Consider the following 15,783-nt stretch of genomic DNA (forward strand, 5'->3'; position numbering starts at 1 on the left):
TTCTACAGTAGTTAGACGAGTTAAACTATTTAAACTATAAGGAAGACCTTTTATCGTTACCGATTCTGTCCTCCTGTCGAAGCTTAATCACGGCACACAAACTGTGGTCAGACACAAGCAGGAGCTCCGAGGTGGCAGCAAACCTCCCTCAGCTCAATCCAGCCAATGACGGATAGTTTTTTTGTAGGAAAATTAAAAATGGAGTACTTAGTGGGTGCATAAAAGTAGAAAACACTAAAAAAAGAAAAGACTTATGAGATATTTCAGCTAAAATATCACATAAATCCAAGCGTGTGAACATTGTCGGCTTTAAATAGTCCCTAAATCACATTTAAATTAGCCGTACTGGCTGAAAAACAGACATTAAAAAGCTTTTCTCTAACAGTGGAGACATTTTCAAACCCACAGAGGTGGCATTCCTACCATAACTAAGTGAGTAACTAGTGACTCATGGGAAAACTTGAAAGACTGGTGGCGAAAAGCCTTTAAATAAAAGACACACTGGCATAAGCATGAATTGCTGTTTTATTTAAAAAAATTATACATGATGGCCATATGTACAGGATATGAAATGACTGATCGGAGGTGATGGTTGGAGCGGTTCTGGTGCGATGCCTTCAGTGAGCCTCAGAACTTTCAGTGTTCGGTGAGCAGATTCCCTCCGCCAGCCTTTCTCAGACAGACGGATGGTTCTTCAGGCACCAGTTTGTATTCAAATGGACTAAAAAAAAGAAGATTTAAATAGCAATAACTGGCCTAATGCAACTCTATAACCGTCATCCCTCTTTGGGAGATATTTTTACATTTTAAAAATATGTTTTTGGGGGATTTTTAGCAGTTAAGTTAAGCAGCATCGATGCCTTCAAATGTCATTTACCAAATAAAATCAGATTACATTTAAGGTCATGTTTCAAGGAAAGTATATTTGTATAATTTACAGCATTATACAAATAAAGCTCCAGTTTTTAACAAATACTGTACACTCTACAGTAAAGCACTTTACTATAATAATTATAACAAAGAAAAGATATTAACAATAAGTTACCACATCGACTCCAAACACTTGGGGTAAAAATAGGTTTTCAAATAATTTACAGAAATATTTTAGTGGTCTATCTTTGTTTTGGAAAGCACAGTTCCCAAAAATAACAGTTCAATTTGGTCGGAAAGGATCACAAATGATCACAATTATATGACAACAACAACTCACGGGCCGGACCGAGAGGATCAGCGGCCTAAAAACTGTACAAGTGCAGAAGCACGACATCTACGAAGCAGATCGATTGATTGAAACTGATAAGAAAAGGCAAAAAGACACAAAAACAACTAACCACCAACATTTAAATATAAACAGTTGTATCAGGCAGAAATAACGCAATAAAAAACAAAGAGTGGTGGAGTTCCTGCCAAGAACAAGTTTCAACTGAAACTAAACGAGAGCCTTTGTGAAGAAAAACAAAAAAGATCATTTTTTCCCCACAAGGAAGTGAAGTAGAACCCAGAATCACCATTTCTGGTGATGCAGCCACGTAAAGAGCAGGCGGCAGTGAAGCCCGGAGCTGGTAAATTCATTGGAATCAATCGTAAAAGGTGGACTTTAGTACACAGCGTCGATTTCAGGCGGAAATAAAAGGCCACAAAATATCGGCAAACACAGTTAAAAGCAACAAACATTCGTAAAAGAACGAGTGACGAGTTAAAGGACGCGGTGCGCAGCTGCCCTCTGGGCCTCAGAAGGAGATAGTGTTTTAAAAAGCACGTACTTCAACTCCAGACACGGCGTTGGCGGCGACCAGGTGATGCTGAAGCACCTGCAGAGCCTCGGTGCTGCTCACACACCAGCAGGCTGCTGCGATAAAACACCGAGCAGTAAACCACAAATGTTCCTTCTACTGTAACACGGCCAGAAGAAGTGACTGTTCTTTGTCTTAACTGTAAACTCGCTGGCTCAAGTGGTAATTCGTGGTAATTTAAGCTGCAGTTCTCACTTCTAGTCGCTAGGTGGCTCCACATACAGCCTCGGTACAATTAATAATGCACATAAACAGCTAAAGAGTAACATTGCTCCAGTTTACAGCTTCAAATAACACAAAACCCATCTTCACGAGGAGCACCACAGCAGCAGCACTCTGTTAGTCGAGTCCATTCAAAGCATGTGTTATAGGTAAATGTCTGCCGTGGGCTAAGGCTAAGTTCAAACAGGTTAAAAACGGAAACACAAGCCAAAAAAAGGCTCCGTCACAGTGTCTCGCCATCAAGTTAATCAGCCTCTAAGTCAGAGGTATGATGTGTGTGGCATTTTCTTGCCTCTCCTCCCTTTAAACCCAGGGCGGCGCTTCAAGTCAAATGAAGTAGCGCTAATGCTCTGCAGCGCCCCCTAGGTCTGTGTCAGCCTGTATCAGGGGCTGCTGCCCGCTTCCACGTCGCTCTCGTCAGGGGCTCCCTTGTAAATCGGGCTCTTGTTCTGCAGCGAAGCCTCATACTTGCGCGAGGAAGCCCTGCTGCCAGCCTCGCTGCTGTTCCTGATACCGTAGCAGAAGTAGATGATGAAGCCTGGAGGGAGAGGAAGGAAGCGACAGGGAGTTGTGTTACATTTGTGCGGGGGACAGGGAATGAAAACAGGATTTGTGGCGTTCAAACGCACCGATGACCATCCAGACGGTGAAGCGGCACCATGTGCCCCAGTCCAGCTGCATCATGAGGTAGATGTTGACGAAAACGCTGAACAAGGGCAGCCAGGGAAGCAGAGGCACCTTGAGAGGACAAAGACCAATTAAAACATTTAAAGAAGGGCTATTCAGAACAGGAGAAGTGCTGTCAAGAAGGTCCGATATCTACCTTGAAGGTGAGGGCCTCTTTGCTCTCCGGCTGCCTCCAGATGATGGCGATGCAGACGCAGCAGAGCAGAGCTAAAATAACGCAGGGGACCACCACGCCGGCATGGCCAGCGAACAGCTCGGGCAGACAGTTAGCCAGGATTATGCACAGCACGGTGATGAGAGCCGCTGCAGACAGAGGGCAGAGGAGCTTGTGTTGGCACGCCGCTAACAACCAAAGGCTTTCTGAGCCCTCTGCAGCTCAAACTTACAAATAATGGCGGTGGTAACGTAGACGATGTTCCCAGAGGTCTGCGTCGGGGTCTTTCCACTCGGACAAAAGAGCAGTTTCAGGGTGAAGGTCTCTCGGAGCGGCTTGTCGTCCATCTCGGTCGACTCGTCGCCACTCTCTCCTCCACTGACGGCCACCTTCTCCCCCTCCACCAGCTCCACCAACTTCTCCATCTGACTGGATGAATTCAGGGTGCCTGGCTGATACCTGTGAGGAAAGGTAAGAGGGATTATCTACACCGCCATGACAGGAAATAAAGAATCGCCCCGACACAACACTGGAGAGCGAGCGTGTAAAGCTTCTTTGACCCTTGTACTGGAGCTCGACACATGGTCACAACTTGAGACTTTAGAATGTGCAAGTGGAGAAAAAAAAGCTGCTTACCTGAGAATTAGCACACAGATGGCTACTAAAGAGTATGCCAGCAGAGTTCCTATGGACATGAGGTCAACCAAGGCTGCCAGGTCGAACAGAAAGGCCATCAGAGCTGTGAGGGGAGAGCAGATTTTAGAGAAGACACACGGAAAACCTGCTCGTTTACAAGGAAATGCGTTTATGGAAGACAACAGAAACATCAGAGTTGCTGGTTTTGCTGTCAGGGAGAGATATTGATCCTGAACAGACATGAGCTGAGGCAGGAGATGGAGCCGTGACAACCATTTAACGGCAGAAGAGTGACACAGCAAAAACAGCCTGCCGCTTAAAGGGGAACTCCGGTGTTTTTAAACCTTATTTCTGGCATGAAATACGTTCATCTACTCACTGAACAGTTTGGTGAAAGTCGGCGTCCTTCAGAAGATATTTAGATAACTGGAGATCCATATAACGGAGTGAACGGGGCTTAGAGGATGCAGCCTCTAAATAAGGCATCATCTGTCTTTATTTCACCAATACTTTAAGAAGAATGAATGAATGAACGTGTGCTATAGCTCTGTTAGCTCATAGCTCTGTTATGTGGCTACTTGCAGCTAAAGGAGAGCTAACGGAGGGATTTCTACACAGGCACTCTACTGGGACCACTTCATCCACACGCCCCCCTGCAGCACAGCTCATTCACTCCGGTAAGAACGTCCATCTTACTCAAAGTCGTCGTCCACGTTGTCAAAATCTGATAAATATCCTGCCATGTTGCACAAAACTATCAGCAGCAAACTCTGTGTGAAGTTAGCCGACTGTCACAGAGCACGGAGTGAATAAACTGTGCTGCAGGGGGGCGTGTGGATGAAGTGGTCCCAGTAGAGTGCCTGTGTAGAAATCCCTCCGTTAGCTCTCCTATAGCTGCAAGTAGCCACATAACAGCAGCTATGAGCTAACAGAGCTATGAGCTAACAGAGCTATGAGCTAACAGAGCTATGAGCTAACAGAGCTATGAGCTAACAGCAGCTATGAGCTAACAGCAGCTATGAGCTAACAGCAGCTATAGTACACGTTCATTCATTCATTCTTCTTTAAGTATTGGTGAAATAAAGACAGATAATGCCTTATTTAGAGGCTCTAAGCCCCGTTCACTCCGTTATATGGATCTCCAGTTATCTAAATATCTTCCGAAGGACGCCGACTTTCACCAAACTGTTCTCGGTGAGTAGATGAACGTATTTCATGCCAGAAATAAGGTCCAGGTTTAAAAATACCAGAGTTCCCCTTTAAAGTAACGAGAGAAAATGTCTCGCAGAGAGCAGCTCACCTGCAACGATGCCTGAAACGATGGTAGCCAGGATAGGGGTCTTGGTCCTCGTGTTCATCCTGGACAGAATGCGGAAAAGCAGCCCGTCTTCTGCCATGGCGTAAATGACACGGGGCATTGGGAACATGGAGCCTAGGAGGCTGAGAGCAGGTCATCAGTGAGCTTTATACGTATATTAAAAGCTTTACACTAAATGGAAATGTGGCAGTAGGACAGAGAGACGGGTTTCATCCTCACCTTGTGGACAGAGCACAGAGAGAACCCACAGCCACGATGTATCTGGCGGGATACCAGCCGACGTAGCTGAAGGCCTCAGGCAGAGGACTCTGAGTGTTCAGCTGGTAGTACGGCATCATCAGAGTCAGCGCGGCAGACACGCCGAAGTAGGCGAAGAAGCAGATGAGCAGCGAGGCCACGATGCCAATGGGTATGGACCGCATGGGGTTCTTTGCCTCTTCGCCTGAGGAAGAAAGAGGGAGGGAAAAAACAGTTAAACAAGAGGAGCGTGAGCGGCTCACGTGCACGACCCCGATGACCCCGACGCAGTGGGTGACATTGCTCACATTTCAATCAAAGTAGGGTAAGAATGCTGCGTCAGGCCAGCGCTGCTCACAGGGACATCTTGCACAATACTGAACAAAAAACAGCAGCTTCCACCACCGTGTGTGTACAGAACAAATATTTGTGCAGCTGTTAAAGCCCACAAGAGCAAATTCTCACGTTAGAGAAACCTCCATTGCACATTTATTCACTTTCACGTGAACCAGACACAAAGACACCTCAAATAGAGTCAATGAAGAGCCGGAGTGTGGTCCCATTTTATACCAATAATGCATCCCTAACCAGGAAAAGAAGACCACTCACTTGTTGTGGCGATGCAGTCAAAACCCACAAAAGCATAGAAACACGTGGCTGCACCAGACAAGACTCCAGTGAGACCGAACGGGGCAAAGCCGCCCACGCCGAATGTTTCCCTGGGCGGCAGAAGAAAGGGACACAGTTCAGCGCTCGAATGCAGATGAAACCTACTTAGAAATTCCTCCCGACAGAAACCACCATCAGATACTCACGTCATCGTCTTGTTGCTGTTCCCGGAGTCGTTCAGGAAGACGTTGTAGTCGTCCTCTGTGAGGCTCCAATTGGCTGGATCCCCCTTAACGAAGCCAGAGATAATAACGAACCCGAGGACCACCAGATTGATGCCTGTGAAGATCTTGTTCACCAGCGCAGACTCGCTCACGCCGAAGGCCAGAAGCCCTGAAAGTGCAGGCAGCGAGGAGAAGGGATTCATAATCAGCCTCAACGACAGCATGTGCTGCTATGTGGGTGGAAACTTTCATCCTTCAACACTTCCAACAAACCATCACCCAGCAACACCAATCCTACAGTTATTTCTTCCTAACACTGACTGTTAGCTGCAAGATCAGTGTGACACCTGCTCTGTTCTGCCGGATTTCCAGTGACTAAGAAGACAGTATTAAACGTAGGAAGTTTAGCTTTCTGTAGGTGCGTCACCAGCTCGGCCCGACAGGTGCAGCAGGGAACTGTTTCCCAGTGAAACTCACCGGTGAGCAGCAGCACCAGGATGAGGGCGAACAGGTCGGGGTACTGTGCCAGCACCCCGCCTGGCACCTTCATGGCCATGGAGGCTTTAAAAAAGCCAGATATCTTCTGCTCAACCAGGTTGTCGAAGGTGGAGCTCCAAGCTCTGGCCACGCTGGCCGTACCTGGAACAGAACGGAGAGGAATACAAGGTCAACGTGTGCCAGATTCACCAGGATCTGACTTCCACCGCAGCTCAAACCCACCTATGACATAAGAGAGGATGAGGTTCCACCCTGTGATGAAGGCCCAGATTTCTCCAACCGTCACGTAGCTGTAAAGGTACGCAGAGCCCGTCTTGGGAACGCGGGCGCCAAATTCAGCGTAGCACAGGCCGGCCAGCATGGAGGACAGGGCGGCGATGAGGAAGCAGAGGACGATAGCCGGTCCCGCCTTCTCTCGGGCGACCTCGCCAGCGAGGACGTAAACGCCAGCGCCCAGAGTGGAGCCCACCCCCAAAGCGATCAGGTCCAGGGTGGACAGACAGCGGGCGAATTGGGTCTCCTCACCAGAGCAGCCTAACGCCCGGCGACGCAGCAGGATCCTTCCAAAGTTGGACAGCTTGCTGGCCATGTTTGCTGTGACTGAGCGTGGGCGCAGCACCAGGCTTCGTGTTTTAAACACTTCTGGAGTGGGTGTGTGCGAGTGTGTGACACGGTTCAGACAGAACACCTGTGACACGAGCGTTCTGGACAGATGGGCCCGCAAAGCAATCCAAGTAGTCGACTACAGTTGGTCCTCCGTGTTCACTTGAGCACGCCGAGCAGGAAGTGGCAGGTGTGTGGTATTTTGCAGCAGCAGCAGCAGATTAGAACCTGTGAGAAAACATAAAAAGAAAAGAGGCCCCGTTCAGTAATTACCAAAGCTTACATTTCTCAGAGCTCCGCACTTTGAATTGAACAGGATTATGATCTCCTTTCTTTCCAGTGGTTAAAACTTTCCAGGAAAAGGGCGTTCATGCAGAGAGAGAAGAAGAAAATCTGAAAGAAGGGCTACACAAACAAGATATGCAACATATCAGTGGGACTGCTCACGGCGGTCAGCCCCAAAGAAGCTGGAATTTTCCCTTGCTGGTACAGATAGTTTGAATAAAAGAAAAAGAATCTATTTCACCATATGAGAACCTGTATTATTACCAGTTACACAACTTCCAGGAATTCATACCTCCACCTTTTCCAGCTTAGTAACACATCATGAGACACAGTGGGGCACAGAGAGACCTTGTGAAAAGCAAAGTAGACCCTGCGCCACCCCGCTAGGCTCAACACTATTCTTAATCGTGCCTTTACAAATAAACCTGCTGTAGAACACACCCTTATTAAAACAAAACGACACCTCCCTCGCCGCAAGAAAGGGCCGTGTTTTCTCAGCCGATGGGGAGAAGCCTGGGAAACGGAGAGGTTGTGAAGGTGGGTGAAATCCAGCTAATATCAGCGAGAGAGAGGAGGACAGCTTGAACCAGCGGCGCGATAAGCTGAACCCGCTGCACCGGGAAAACACAGATAAAAGTCACATGCAGGAAAATGGCCAGTATGGAAGTGAAATAAGTGTTTTCTCAGCATGGTTCCCTTCACTGAAAGGTGGTGCTGGGTTGCTGCCACGAGTGTCACTGTTTGAATAAGAGAACAGACAAAAACTCGACTCAAGGACAACACGGCGTGTCAAGTTCAGGCAAGTATGAATGATAAAAACCCTACGAGACACACCAACGGCTCAGAACAGGCCAAGGACACTTGGGCGAGCACATCTGGCCAGGACAGATGTAAAGATTTTCAATAGAGGACACAAATCAATAGCTTGATGCAGCCAAACGTGAGCAAACACCTGAAAGAAAGCTGTGCTGCTAAGAGGGCGTGTTTGAGTGGGATGCAGCCGGTTCTGCCAGATTCTGCACCGATTAGCACCATCCAAGACCTCAAGGCTGAATCTGCAGATGCAAGGAACAAGGAAACTGTTGGCATGTGTGTGCGGTCACATGGGAGGAGGCTGTTGGTTAGGCAGAGACAAACACCTCATTCTTAGCTTGTTCAAACAGCTCAGATCAACGTCGATATGAAGTTGGCTTTTTGAATTTCAGATGACCGTGGAGAGAAGATGTGAAATCAAAGGTTTGCACAACAAAGAGGGGCCTGTGTGAAGTTCAGACTGTACTTTTTCACTAAAAAGCACTGAGAATCACGGGAAAATTAACTAAAACTCACAAGCAGGGTGATAAATGTGCACCAGCTCACTCTCACCTACAGAAACACTCCGGTTGCACCAAGCAGCCAAAAGCTCACTTGAAATGTCAAGGACGCTGCGAGTTTATCTTATCTGCAAACGCTACACTTTTCAAGAATCATTACCACAGCAATAAATGGGCTATGGCAATTGTTAAATTACAGCCTTACATGAAAATGCAACTCTGTTGCCCTGAAGGTAACAAGCAGCAGAAGTTTGGCCTGTCAGGGATTAGAGTAACAATCGGGAGGATTTGGCTGTGCACAGAGACAATAAAACAATAGGTTTGATTAAAAAGAATTATTTTATCAAATCTATGCGAAATTCCTTAAATTGACTTGATAAAATTGGCAATTTCTCTCAAAAAGGCTTCAGTGGACTTCAGGGGAAGGGCGGTAATGTTCCTGAGTGCCGACAAAAGCGACGCCGAGGCCGAGGCCGCTGATGTAGTGACACTTGAGTCCTTCCCATTTCAGGCTGATCGCTCACTTCAGCGGTCTGTCAGTGAAGAGGACAAACTGAAACCTTAACCCGGCAGCACGGGTCGGATCAGGCCGGCTGCGTTTGGACATCTGAGTCTGCTTGTCTGGATCACCTGGATCAAAGGTTGGGCAAAAATGTGCTTTTTGTGGGTCTGTGTCGGGTTAGAGTCCAAATAAAGTCACGCCAAAAGGGTTTTTTTCAGGTGATGTGAGTCATGAAGGAAGTTCAGCGCTTCAGCCTTTAAGGAACAGATAAATACCACCTGAAAAAAAGAGAACAAACAAGCCACGAAAGAGAGAAAACAATATCCAAGAACCACGGCTTCTGCCGCCAAGCATTACACAAGAGGGGACGCCGCCAAAGACTTTGGGTGACCGACTAACTGACCTCGATTTCTGCACCTCGCAGCTTTAGAGCAAAAAAAAAATTTTGGCAGAACAATTTCAGCTATGGAGTCGGTCATGGTCTCATTTCCTCTTTAAACACAGGTACAAGCAGTACAATGGCAATATTCTATCAATATCGCAGAAATAATAACCCGAACATCAAAGCATTTCCAGTCTGACGAGTTCAAAAGAGAATATCCTGCCCTGTACAGTCAAATGCTGCGAGAAATGAAGACAAACACTGTCAAACAATGAAATGCAAACAACACAGAGAACCGTACAAGCGCCATAATAAACAGTCGGCCGTCTGAAGCCTGATGGGAAACGGGTACACGGTGGAAATGCCCCCACTCCCCGCTTGGTGTCACATCCCAGTAGCATTTTCTGCTCGCACACCAGGAAGTGAGATGTGAGGGTTTCCATGTTGTGTTAATAAACATCCGTTAGGAAAGTGTGCCCAGCCTGCTGTGACCTCCTCACCACAACGCCGAGGACAAAGGTTCAAGGGCAACCGTGCAAAATGGAGGATGGGGGGGTGTTTAAAAACAAACAACAACAAAAAAACAACCCGTTTCGACACTTTAAAGTCACCAAAAGGCTCTGCTGGCTGCACAGCGGCCTCATTAGAAGCGGGCTCCCTCACGTCAGCTAATCTTTTCCTTGTGGTTTTCACGAGGTGCCAGTTTGTGCAACTGAGGCTGGTTCACTCCAGGTTTCAGAGGAGTGGTTCTCAAAAGTACAAACCCACAACACACACACACAAAGCAGCGGGGAAACAACGATACCTGCCGCCATTTTACGCTGCTGCTGCTAAAAGAGGCAAAACAACTTTCTCTGAGGTGAAAATATGCAAGTGTGAACATGTGATGTCTTTGTTTTTTCCTTTTAAAGTGAGACCAACCGAAAGGCTCTTTATCTTATAAGACTGTAACCACCAACCTGGACCGACGGCGCTCCGGTTATAACAGGCTTCCAGGATAATGGTCCTGCTACTTGACTTAACATTGCTGCAACGTACTGTAAGAGGATTATTTGCAGAAGTAAGAAACCTGCTAACCTCATTATAGCTTGTTGCTGTTCCTCAGTCTGTCCTGAACATCACATGAACAACCAATCAAAAGATCCTCCAAAGGCCTGTCTTATTCTGCTAAACGTAGCCTCACAAACATCAGCGCCAAGTTCAGATACAAGGGTCGAAGGGGGCAGCAGCGTGCGAGAGGCGGGGTGCATCCTGTCCGAGTGATATGCCGAGACAACCAACAACTGTCGCCAATTAGGCATCATTGATCAACTTGACAAGAGAACATATAAAAAAAGTCCTCATAATGTGAGGTATGTGTTCTGCTCCCAGAGTTTCTTCTTCTCAAAGCGTGCGTTAGATAAAAAGAAGTGTGGGCTCCATACTTCCAGCATCATTTCTAACGATAACATCTGCCACCTGGGAGGGCAGCAGCTGAACAAACGGAACAGCAGCAGAGCTACACGTCCATTAGTGCAGGTAAATGTGACTGAACCCCCCCCCCACCTGCCCCAAAACGTACAGACAAGCTGAAAAAAACTGTTAAAACAAACTGATTTAATAGGAAAAGAAAGATTCACCGTAGTCTGTCAGTATAATTGAACAGCAGGGCAGCCTCATGAGGACTTTGTGTGCACCTGTGGACGGACGGACGGACCACCGAGACTGAACCGACCGACCTTTCAAGTCAGGACTCCTGCCAAAAAAAAATGGGACGTGACAAATGAAGAACCTGCTCGCTTTCCCATGAGCACCTCCAACAAGCATGTGCACGAACAGGCCGGAGAACAGCGCCGATCACTGAACTGCAGCACATAAAGATGTGCAAGAGAGGGAAAAAACAGCCAACAAACTTAGCAGAAACTGCACCGCCTGCAGTGAGGATGCATGCAGCTACATCGGTCATATGCAGACTTTGTTGACCCCGGTGAAATAAAGCTTTGGTAGCCAAAACACATGATTCAACAGTTCTTAAATAACCCAGACAAGCAGAACACTGCGTCCCCCAGCTGTTGGATTACATTTATCTGCTGCAAGAGGTTGGCCGCTGTATGCATGCTGGATCTGAAGCATCTCACCGTGTGGAAAAAATGAAAAAAGTTCACGCAGTCAGGTATGTTTAACCACTTTACTCCATCAAAGCACGTAGGAATACCTGCTCTTGACTAAACATTGTGGTTTGCAACGTGTTTGATCCTGTAGTGACTTTGAGCCGGCTGATGCAACGGCATGACAACACCCTAAACACAAGCGGCATTCCTGTTACCCGGAAGGATGGCTCACATTGTTCACACGCCAAAAAAACCCCTAATTAATCCACAGATAAACTGCCGTCTTACTTACGAACAGTGCCAACCACATTGGGCGACGTTGAGGAGTCCATTTGGGTGAAAGTCCGTCCGGTACCGACTGAAACAGCAGCTTTGCTACGTGGCTCCAGTGTGCTCGTCTCTCGCGTGTTGCTTTCTTGTACTAAGGAGAAGTGGCTATTGCCTACTTTAAACTCATAAAAGGCGGAGCGGAGGGGCTAATAAAGTTTGGACAGCTCTCTTTTAATAGTGCGTGTTTGGAAGTTTAAGACACTGTATTTAAACATTGAAAATAAATGTTGCGCCCTTACCAGTGACTTTTTCTTCTGTAAAACTCCTTTTTTTCCCCCTCAGATTAAGCAATGTGCTTTTGTCTCCGATTGCATCGGTCTTTGAGGGTGCGAATAAGCTTGATGTGCCCGATTTAATCACACATACAACGTGAAAACTCGTGCATGTTTGCATCAGGATGAGTCACATCTGAGATGAACGTAGAAATTCGGCGCTGTTGGGGGGCTGTGAAGGCAACATTATGGTGATCCGCGCCTCGGTGCACGCTAGTAGCAAGATGTGCTAACCAGCTAAGACCAAAACAATTGATGGAAACCAAGAGAGGCAACAAGACAAGGGATCGGAGCTGCGTTTAAAAAATAGGGGACAAATTAAACGTCTTAAACGCCTCTCCCCCGCATTGTTCACCACACGTTTCAAGTTTCTGCTCTGTTTCCATTACGCTGTACTCACTCCATCAGCTGATTCCCCGCTCAAATGACAAATTAAGCCGCTTTACGAAGCGTTTACCGGCGTGAAAAAACTCGACAATCTCTCCGAGTAACGTAGCTTTCCGTCCCCCAAACAAACGGTCAAATGGATGCGAGTAACGGCCGATCCTTTAAGAGCAGAGCGCCAATACAACTGCCAACGCACGAGGACGATTGCGTCAGTCTACTTAAGCGTAATAAACGTTACAACTGGAGGAAAAATGTCATTGGAACACCTCGGTTAAATTTAAAAATAAACAGCTGAATGTATCGGTGGGATGTGTGGTGGTGGTTACCTTTAATTTCTTCTCGTCGGTAATAGTAAGAGGACAGAGACGGATGATAGCAGCGATGTCGGCGGTGTCTGATGAAATAACCCGCTTGGTTGTAGAGAGTGTGTGGTTTTCAGCGGTTGTGAGGGGCGGGATGTGTACAAACAAACTGACGCAAGAGGAGGGTGGAGCTTTCCACTCATGAATGGAAGTATAGTCACAAGAGCCTCCACCTCTGTGAAGTCCAGGGGTCAAGAAATAAAGCTAAAGGTTGGCTTGAATGGCGAAGAAAAAGTCTTAACAATGTCAGCGTTGGCCATCAAAGGATGTAGATGGCGGAGACGAGCGAACGTGCCGATGTGAGCACGTGGTTAACCGTAGTAACTACACCCATATATGGAAACTATGCGCGCTCCTTCTCTTAGAGCTATGTATAGGCGGCGGCTCAACGCACTATCCGCTGGGGCTTTGTTTTACAGGATATGAGAAGAAAAATCAAACTTTGCTTCATGTGCACGTGCACTCAACGACCTTAGCGTACAGCCAGGCAGGAGGTGGTGTCACACAATGTGAAATCTGTGGAATCCCCCCTCAGTTTTAAGGCAAGGCGAGCGTATTTGTATAGCACAATTCACCAAAAAAGGTGATTCAAAGTGCTTTACGGGGACATTAAATAAAAAGCATGATTTAAAATGTAAAGAAACTATCATAAAAATGTAAATTATGATCAAATCAGTGGTTAAAATATGATTACGTTTTCAAACTCAAGCTTATTCAAATGCAGCTGAAAATAGAGCTGATCTGAGGCTTTCTGGGAGTTTGTTCCAGCTTCTCCAGGTCTGGTTCTGACTCTGGGAACTGATAACAAACCGGATCCAGATGACCTGGGGGCTCAGGAAGGTTCATACTGGGTCAGGAGGTCACTGATGAGACCATTCAGAGCTTTAAAGTCTATCCTCTGATGGACCGGCAGCCAGTGTAAAGACCTCACAGCTGGACTGATGTGCTCCACTTTTTTGGTCTGAGTGAGGACTCGAGCAGCTGAGTTCTGGGTGGACTTTTTAGGTAGACCCGTTACAATAACCAAGCCTACTGAAGATGAATGCATGGACTAGTTTTTCCAGGTCCAGCTTTTAACCTTGATATATTCTTAAGGTGATTGTAGGCTGACTTTGTTGTTGCCTTAATGTGTTTTTAGGTCCGAGTCCATCACTACACGCAGGTTTCTGGCCTGGTTGGTAGTTTTTAGGTGTATAGATTGAAGCTCTGTGGTGACCTGCAATCGTTTCTCTTTGGCTTCAAAGACAATTACCTCAGTTTTGTTTTCGTTTAAGTGGAGAAAGTTGTGGCACATCCTGTCATTAAGCTCCTCAATGCATTTACAAAGGGCCTGTACAGGGCCTCGGTCTCCTGGTGACATTGTAATATATATCTGCGTGTCATCTGCATAGCTGTGGTAGTTAATTTTATCGTGTTTTTTATAATCTGTGCCAGTGGGAGCATGTAGATGTTTAACAGAAGAGGTCCCAGGATGGAAAAGATAGAAGAAACATACAGAATATCACTGCTGTCTGATGCAACTTGTGATTAAATACTTTAAACACACAATTACAGGTGTATTTTCCCTCCTTGTGACCTATGAATATAATTCTTTGTGTTGTGGATGAATTCTGAGGAGTGAAACGGCTCCGGTGTGGTGGCTGGGCCTCAGGATCAGTTGCCAGACGACAGAAGGCTGAACAGGCAGGAATGGGAGGTGTTTTTATCCTTTGTGCAGACAGCTGAACCATCACTGAAACTGCAGAGCCTTGGCATGTTGTGATGCTTTCCAGATTGGAAACTTTACTGAAGGTACCGTGCTGCATTATGCATGTTGGTTCCACTCTAATTTGAACGTGTAATAGTTTATTTTTTTACAGAAACCTTGTCCAGTTTGGCCTTATCTTGAACATATGCTTGAATCATCGTCACTGCTTGTCTCTTCAAAGCGTTCTTGTCCTTTCAGAGGAGCCAGGATGCCAGTCACAGGGTGGACTCTCCCTCCCTCCATAGCGCTCTTCTCGTGTTGCAAACAGATTCTTTTTGTTGCTTTGGATGCCTTGAAAGTCTGTGGCAGCAGACTTAAACTTGCATTAAACTGGACCACGTTCATTTTTGTGCTGCAAAGTACAATATGAAGCCAATTAAACACAAAACAATTGTTTTATTGGTTCTCCCTTTTTACTATTATTATTTTTACCACACATTTGACTTAACCGGAGGTAACTTGAAGTAAATGGATCTGTACATTGTACTTTCTCCCTTTCTGACTACCCTTCCCTGTCTGCTGGTACTATAGCAGCCACTCGTCTCCCCTTTTGTTCCTGCTCAGTCACACTGCTTTGGGTTGCTCTTTCAATTTACTTCCACTTTATCAAGCTAACCCAACTGCCTTCTCAGAAAATACAACAAGCGTCATGGCTGCCCACTGGACTCCATAGTGAAAGTGGCTAAGAAAACACCGCCTAATCTCTGCATTGGCCCTCCGTTCCCATCCTGTCTGCCCACTTTTCGTTACTCGGGACAAGGCCAACACATCAAAGCAAACTGATTTTATAGGTCACAGTCCTCTCACAGGAGGAACGTCATGGTGTGTCCCAGGGTTCCCGCACATTCCTTCATGTCATTATTCGCTCTCGCCCGCTCTTTTTCTTTGTTCGAGCAGCAGCTTCGACACGAGTTTATTTCCGAAGACCAGAGAGGAAAAGTTGCGATTTGGCAGAGTGCAGTTTTGTTTTTTACCTGGAGGTACATGTGCTGCACAAGCCTTCTCTCACCATTTCGTCTAATTACAGTCATAGCTGCTTTGGATCACCTGCAGGTCAAGACCTACATCACAAGATCACTATTCTGGGAAAAGTTTAATCCACCTTTGGCCAGAATCTCCCATCCCGTTAATC

At 46.6% G+C, this 15,783-nt stretch overlaps 1 protein-coding gene across 1 annotated transcript; it reads right to left on the minus strand.

The window, feature by feature from the left end:
* Positions 1–507: 507 nt before the first annotated feature.
* On the minus strand, positions 508–12,969 carry slc7a3a (solute carrier family 7 member 3a). The gene is made up of 12 exons (XM_072374611.1): positions 12,869–12,969; positions 6,601–7,209; positions 6,358–6,519; positions 5,863–6,049; positions 5,657–5,766; positions 5,030–5,252; positions 4,793–4,932; positions 3,493–3,595; positions 3,089–3,315; positions 2,839–3,005; positions 2,645–2,753; positions 508–2,553 (listed from the first exon to the last, which is right to left on the minus strand). Exons 2-12 carry the CDS (start codon positions 6,965–6,967, stop codon positions 2,399–2,401), a joined length of 1,950 nt encoding a protein of 649 aa, XP_072230712.1. The 5' UTR covers positions 6,968–7,209; positions 12,869–12,969; the 3' UTR covers positions 508–2,398.
* Positions 12,970–15,783: the final 2,814 nt, after the last annotated feature.

This window comes from Leuresthes tenuis, unplaced genomic scaffold, assembly GCF_036924035.1.
Source record: "Leuresthes tenuis unplaced genomic scaffold, fLeuTen1.0.hap1 SCAF_21, whole genome shotgun sequence".
NCBI classification, from domain to species: Eukaryota; Metazoa; Chordata; class Actinopteri; order Atheriniformes; family Atherinopsidae; genus Leuresthes; species Leuresthes tenuis.